This window comes from Dryobates pubescens, chromosome Z, assembly GCF_014839835.1.
Source record: "Dryobates pubescens isolate bDryPub1 chromosome Z, bDryPub1.pri, whole genome shotgun sequence".
Taxonomy (NCBI): domain Eukaryota; kingdom Metazoa; phylum Chordata; class Aves; order Piciformes; family Picidae; genus Dryobates; species Dryobates pubescens.
The window spans coordinates 120443490-120449717 of record NC_071657.1 but is presented as its reverse complement, the minus strand read 5'-3'; the positions used below and the strand labels follow the sequence as shown (position 1 = coordinate 120449717).

The window sequence follows — 6228 nt, the reverse complement described above, 5'->3', positions numbered from 1 at the left end:
GTGAGCGCGGCTGGGCTCGGCTCGGCTCGGTTCGGGTGAAGCCGACTGGGGTCGGCCCGGTTCGGGTGACCGCGGCTCAGGGCGTGGGAAGTGGGGTCTGTGGTTTCGGTGACCTGTTCGACCGCATTCGGGTAAGGTCGGCTCGACTCGGCTCGGTTCAGGTGAGCTCGGCTGGGGTCGGCCCGGTTCGGTTGGGCTCGGCTCGGCGATGGCGAGGCGGGCGGCAGGGGGCACCGGGCCCCCCGGGGACGATTTCTCCTTCGTAAGCCCGGCGGTGAAGTACGTGCTGTTCTTCTTCAACATGCTCTTCTGGGTGAGTGCTACCGGCGGGGAAACCTCCACCGGGACCCCGCATCATCGAGGGTACAGCGGGACGCTGGCACTGTCTCTATCCTTTGACCCCACTAGGACACCCCATCCCCCCCGACCCTCCATTCACGAAGGTTCATTGGGGACCCCTAGATCCTGGTGACCTGCCCCATCCCAGGAGCCCCGCCATCACTGGGGGATCACCAGGAAGTCACTGGGGACCCCCGATCTTCTCCGGGATCATTGGACCCCATAGCTCCCATCTCAGGACCCCACTGGGATCTCTGGATCCTGGCAACCCCATCCCCACGGATTCAACGGGACCTTCTGGACTCTGGGAACCTGCATTCCAGGACTCCCCATCCCCAAAATCGCCGGGAGCCCCAAACCCCCCAGGAGTTCTCCAGGAGTCCTCATCCCAAGACCTCATCAAGATCCCTGGACCCTGGGACCCCCTATTCCTGGGGATTCAATGGGATGCTCTGGACTCTGGGACCCCCATGCCTGGGCTTTCCATCCCTGAACCCCACCATCCCCAGATGTTCCCTAGGATCTCCCAGCCCAAGACCTCTCCAGGATCTCTGCACCCTGGGACCCCTTACCCCAAGACCCCAATGGATTCCCCAGACCCTGAGACCCTCCTATCCTCATGTTTGCAAGGGGATCTTCTGGACTCTGGGATCCTCATGCCAAGACTCCACCCCCAGAATGCCTCAGGATCTCTCATCCCTGAGCCCCACCATCCCTGGACATTTCCTACGACACCCCATCCAGGGTCATTCCCCAAGACCCCTTATCCCAAGACCTCACCAGGATCTCTGAACCCTGGGACCCCTCACACCTCAAAATCCCACTGGGATCCCCAGACTCTGAGACCCCCCATCCCAGAACTCTTCCATCCCATCTCAGGACTCTCCATCCCATCCCCAAAACCTCCAAGGACCCCTGGACTCCCCATCCCCAGATGGTCCCCAGAACTTCACCTACCAGGATAACCTCCCTAAACCCTCCTGGGCCATCCCCTTATTGCTTCGTTCCGCCATCCCCTGAAGGCTTTTGAGGTGCACTCTCGCTCATGGTGTCACCCATGTGTGTCCCCAGCCCAGGGCTACCAGGAGCCACCAGCACACAGGTGACATGGGGGTGACCCACCCTCCAGGTGCCATCACCACCAAAATCATGGCCTTTGGGTCCAAATTTGACCCCATGCAGGTGGTGACCCCCAAAGTAATGATGAGAGAACACACACGCACACAGAGACCTCCCAGCTTGTCCCCAGCCCACCCCAGGGACACCCTGAGCATGGAAGCCAAAGAATCTTCCACATTTTGGGGTCTTTGGGCATTTTATTTCATTATTTTGGGGATAATTCGAAGGTTTGGGGGGGACTTTGAACACATTTTTGGGGTTTTGTGCAATATTTTGAGGGATTTTTTTGACCATTTTGAGAGGTTGGGACATTTTGGGGACTTTTTTTTTACCTTGGGGTTGGTTTTGGACATTTTTTTATGTTTGGGGTTTGTTTAACTTTTTTTTTCTCTTGGGTTTGTTTGTTTTGGGGTTTTTTGGACCTTTTTTGTCTTGGGACCTTCTTGGACCTTTTTTTGTCTTGGTTTTGTGGCAGTTTTTTTGGACACTTTGGGTTTGGGTTTTTTTTTGGGGGGACATTTTTTTGCCTTGGTGACTTTTTGGACATTTTTTTTTGTCTTGCCTTTTTTTTTTTTGGACATAACTGTTTTTGTTTTGGTTTGCTTTTTTAACATTTTTTTTGTCTTTTGGGGGGACTTTTTTGTTGCTTTTTTTTTTTTAATTGGCTTTTTTTGGGTTTTTTTGTTTTTTTAAACTTTTTTGGCCTTTTTTTATTGCTTTTGGTTTGGACATTTTTGTCTTTATTCTTTTGGGGACATTTTTTGTGTTTGGAATTTTTTTTTTCCTTGGATCTTTTTTAGTCATTTTTGGTCTTTTTTGGACATTTTTTGACTTGTGTTTTCTTTGGTGCTTTTTTGTCTTGGGTTGTGTTTTGTGTTTTTGGACTTCTTTTGTGTTGGGGTTTTTTTTGGTCCTTTTTTTGTCTTTTTTTTTTTTTTTTTTTGACATTCTGGGGATTTTCCTTGAGGGCTGTTTCTGAAATCAGAGTTTTGAGGAAGTTTCTTGCTTCTGAGAAACCACATCCTCAGAGGCCTGCCACTCGGAGCTGGTGGGGATGGAGGTGCCCTCCCGAAGGAGGAGGACGTTCGCAGTGGGCTCCATCCCACCTGTGGTGTGACACCAGGTCCATACTGGGGTTACAAAGGGAAAAGGAGGCATCAAATCCATCTCCAGTACCCAATGTGCATCTGGGACCCTGTGCTGCAGGTGGTGGTAGCTAGGTAATGGGGTCACAAGCTCCATGTTCTCCTCTGCAGATGATCTCAATGGTGATGGTGGCGGTGGGGGTCTACGCCCGGCTGCTGAAACACGCAGGTGAGGTGGTGGGACGCACACTGAGGTTCCCCAGTGGTGCCTGGGGACTGTGGTGCTGGGGTGGGGGACAGCAGGTGACATCTTGCTGCGGCAGAGGCAGCGATGGCATGCCTGGCAGTGGACCCCGCCATCCTGCTCATTGTGGTGGGCATCCTCACCTTCCTCATCACCTTCTGTGGCTGCGTCGGCTCCTTGAGGGAGAACATCTGCCTGCTGCAGGCGGTGAGTACCCGGGGGATGGTGTCCCCACCCCATTGCTGGATTTCAGTGACAGTCTTGTCCTCCCACCACCATCACCTTCTTCTTGCCCTCAGTTCTCCATCTGCCTGACCATCGTCTTCCTCCTGCAGCTGGCAGCTGGTGTGTTGGGCTTTGTCTTCTCTGATAAGGTACTTCCAGGGTCAGGGGGAGGCTAGATGACCTCAAGCCTGTCCTGCTGGGTGATGACCTTTCTGATGTCCCCACCCTTGTCACACCTTACAGGCACGTGGCAAGGTTAGCGAGATCATCAACGGTGCCATTGTGCATTACCGGGATGACCTGGACCTGCAGAACCTCATCGACTTTGGGCAGAAGGAGGTGTGTGGCAGGGGTCTGCGTCCTCCAGAGGACATGTTCCCACACATGGATCAGGCTTGGGGGTCTTGGGTCTTGCCTTGAGTCCATGCAGTCCCCCAGGGTGAGAGCCCTGCATTGCCTCCTCTTGGCCCCCCATTGGCTCTTCTTGTCTGCATGCTGACTTGTCTTGGCCCCATCATGACTTGTCTTGGCCACACATTGGGTCTTCTTGGCCTCGTGTTGGCTTTTCTTGGTCATGTGTTGCCTTGTTCCCATGTTGGCTCTTCTTGGTTGTGTGTTGACTTGGCCCCATACTGACTTGTCTTGGCTCCATGTTGGCTCTTCTTGGCTGTGCTTTGTCTCATCTTGCCCTGTACAGGTTTGTTTTGGCTCCACGTTGGCTCTTCTTGGTCCCATGCTGGCTCTTTTTGGTCCCATGTTGGCTCTTCTTGGCCACATCCACATAATTGACTTGTCTTGGCCCACTGTTGTCTTGGCTCTACGTTGCTCTTGGCTGTGTGCTGATTTGTCTTGGCTGCACATTGACTCATCTGGGCCACACATGGACTTGTTTTGGCCCCCACACACTAGCTTTTCTTGGATGTGTGTTGATTCATCTTGTCCTTGCATCAGCTCCTGTCCCCATATTGGCTCTACCTGTTTGTGTGTTGACTTGGCCCCATGTTGACTTGTCTTAGCTCCATGTTGGCTCTTCTTAGCTGCACTTTGTCTCATCGTGCCCTGTACTGCCTCACCTTGGCCCTGCATTGCCTTGTCTTGACTATGTGTTGTCTTGGCTCCATGTTGACTTGCCTTGGCCATATGTTGTCTTGACCCCATGTTGACTTGTCTTGGCCCCACATTGGCTTGTCTTGGCCACATGTTGACTCTTCTAGGCCCCATGTTGAGTCTTCTTGGTCCCATATTGACTCTTCTTGGCCCAATGTTAACTCTTACTGGTCCCACATTAGCTCTACTTGGCTGCATGTTGGCTTTTGGCTCCTCTTGGCCATGCTGGCTCTTCTTGGCCCCAAGGATTTGATGTCTATGGTTACACCCTGGTTGGGGAGCTCTGGATGAAAAGGGGGTGGAGGAATCCCCTCTGAGTGTCTCTGCTGGAGCCTGTGTTTATGTAGGGCCTACTAAAACTCCCCATGCCCTTCCCTGTAGTTCAGTTGCTGTGGGGGTGTCTCCTACAAGGACTGGTCCCAGAACATGTACTTCAACTGCACTGTCACCAACCCCAGCCGGGAGCGCTGCTCTGTCCCCTTCTCCTGCTGCCTGCGGGACACCAATGAGGTGAGGACAGAATCTTAAGGGAGACCCTGGGTGTACTTGTGGGGACTCCAGCTTTGCACCTCTCCTCCCATCCATTTGGGCTGAGCCTGGAGCCTCCTTCCCAGGAGAGGTAACCTACCATCATCAGGTTTGGGGACTCCCAGCTGAGATGGGGGTGAATCCCTACTGTGGTGAAGGGGACCCCTCCCAACCCTGCTGTTCTCCCTTCTGGGGGGCTGGAGGGTGTTTAGTGATGGGGCTGGGGACACAAACGGTGGGCTAGGCCTAGAGGGATATCCTGACTGGTGCCAAGGTGAGGGCAGAGGTCTCAGTTGCCTGCTAGCTGCCCCTCTAAATGACAGAGACCATACCCCCACGAGCCCCTCTGTCTCATGTCCCTGTCTCACAGGTTGTCATCAACACCATGTGTGGACAGGGGATGCAGACCATGAGCTACCTGGAGGCCAGTGCCTTCATCTACACCAATGGCTGCATCGACAAGCTGGTCAACTGGATCCACAGCAACCTCTTCCTGCTGGGGGGCATCGCCCTGGGTCTGGCAGTCCCCCAGGTACCACAGGTGTCCTCTCTCTGGAGTCTGCTGGGGTCTTAGTTGCAGCCACCAGGGAGCTGGGGCAGGATTTGGGGTGGGGGGAGCAGTGTGAATGATAGGCACATTCTCACCTGGAGGCAGGTGGAACCTGCTTGTAGGACAGCGAGATGATGCTGCCTGGCATCCTTCAGCATCCTTTTTACCTTTCTTCCTTCTTTCCTTCCCTCTCATTGTCTTCCTGACATGTCTTCTTGTCTACATTCTCATCTTCCTTGTCATATTCCCTCTTCCCTTCTTCCCCTCCTCTTGCTCTTCCCCTCCTCTTGCTCTTCCTCTCCTGCAGCTGGTGGGCATCCTGCTGGCTCAGATCCTCATCAACCAGATCAGGGACCAGATCAAGCTCCAGCTCTACAACCAGCAGCACCGGGCAGACCCCTGGTACTGAGTCCTGGGCACATCTTGGTGGAGCCATGTCCACCCCTGTGCCAAGCCCAGGCCTCCAAGGGGATTTTCCAAACCTGGATCCATAGGAAGAGACAATGGAGCTTTACCAGAGGAGTCTGTGGGGGACTGTGGACATGTGGATCCATGTGTGGTGGCCACTGTGCTGCAGAGTGATGTGACAGAACACTGGGGACTCTGTGTGCCAGGTTTGCTGGGACTGTGCCCTGTCTGGGGACTGAACCAGCCCTGGTGAACTGCTGTCTGTCTGTCCTGTCCTGGGTGGCTGCCAGCAGGTCACACGCAAAGCAGGTTTGCACTTCCTATCTCTCATGCTGGAGATGAATGTCTGTCTGTCTGTCCATCCATGCACCAAGCTGCCTTCTCCTGGGGCAAGGCTGGCTCCAGAACTGGGTGCCACAAACCCTTTTGGCTCCATCTTTGAGCACTGAGGACATTGCTTGATAGCTGGGAGCAGGAGTGGGTCCATCCTGGAAGAGTAACAGGATGTCCTGCTCTCAAATGACTTGTGGGCTCTGCTAGATGAAGGTGGGGATCTCAGCTTGGCCCTGGGGGGCTCAGATGGGTCCATGGGGTGTAGAATAAAGAGAGGTAAGGCTGGACCC

At 54.0% G+C, this 6228-nt stretch overlaps 1 protein-coding gene across 1 annotated transcript; it reads left to right on the top strand.

Annotated features, from left to right (window-relative positions):
• Positions 1-200: 200 nt before the first annotated feature.
• On the top strand, positions 201-5958 carry TSPAN33 (tetraspanin 33). The gene is made up of 8 exons (XM_009900221.2): positions 201-313; positions 2715-2772; positions 2867-2994; positions 3087-3161; positions 3256-3351; positions 4501-4629; positions 5018-5179; positions 5505-5958. The coding sequence occupies exons 1-8, from the start codon at positions 209-211 to the stop codon at positions 5604-5606; spliced, it is 855 nt and encodes a 284-aa protein (XP_009898523.1). The 5' UTR covers positions 201-208; the 3' UTR covers positions 5607-5958.
• Positions 5959-6228: the final 270 nt, after the last annotated feature.

Bases quoted from the DNA above. Each gene is read 5' to 3' on its own strand.
- TSPAN33 (XM_009900221.2), top strand. From the start codon at position 209: ATGGCGAGGCGGGCGGCAGGGGGCACCGGGCCCCCCGGGGACGATTTC. The intron at 2,995-3,086 runs GTGAGTACCCGG...TCTTGCCCTCAG, and splicing joins ACATCTGCCTGCTGCAGGCG to TTCTCCATCTGCCTGACCAT. The intron at 3,352-4,500 runs GTGTGTGGCAGG...CCTTCCCTGTAG, and splicing joins TCGACTTTGGGCAGAAGGAG to TTCAGTTGCTGTGGGGGTGT.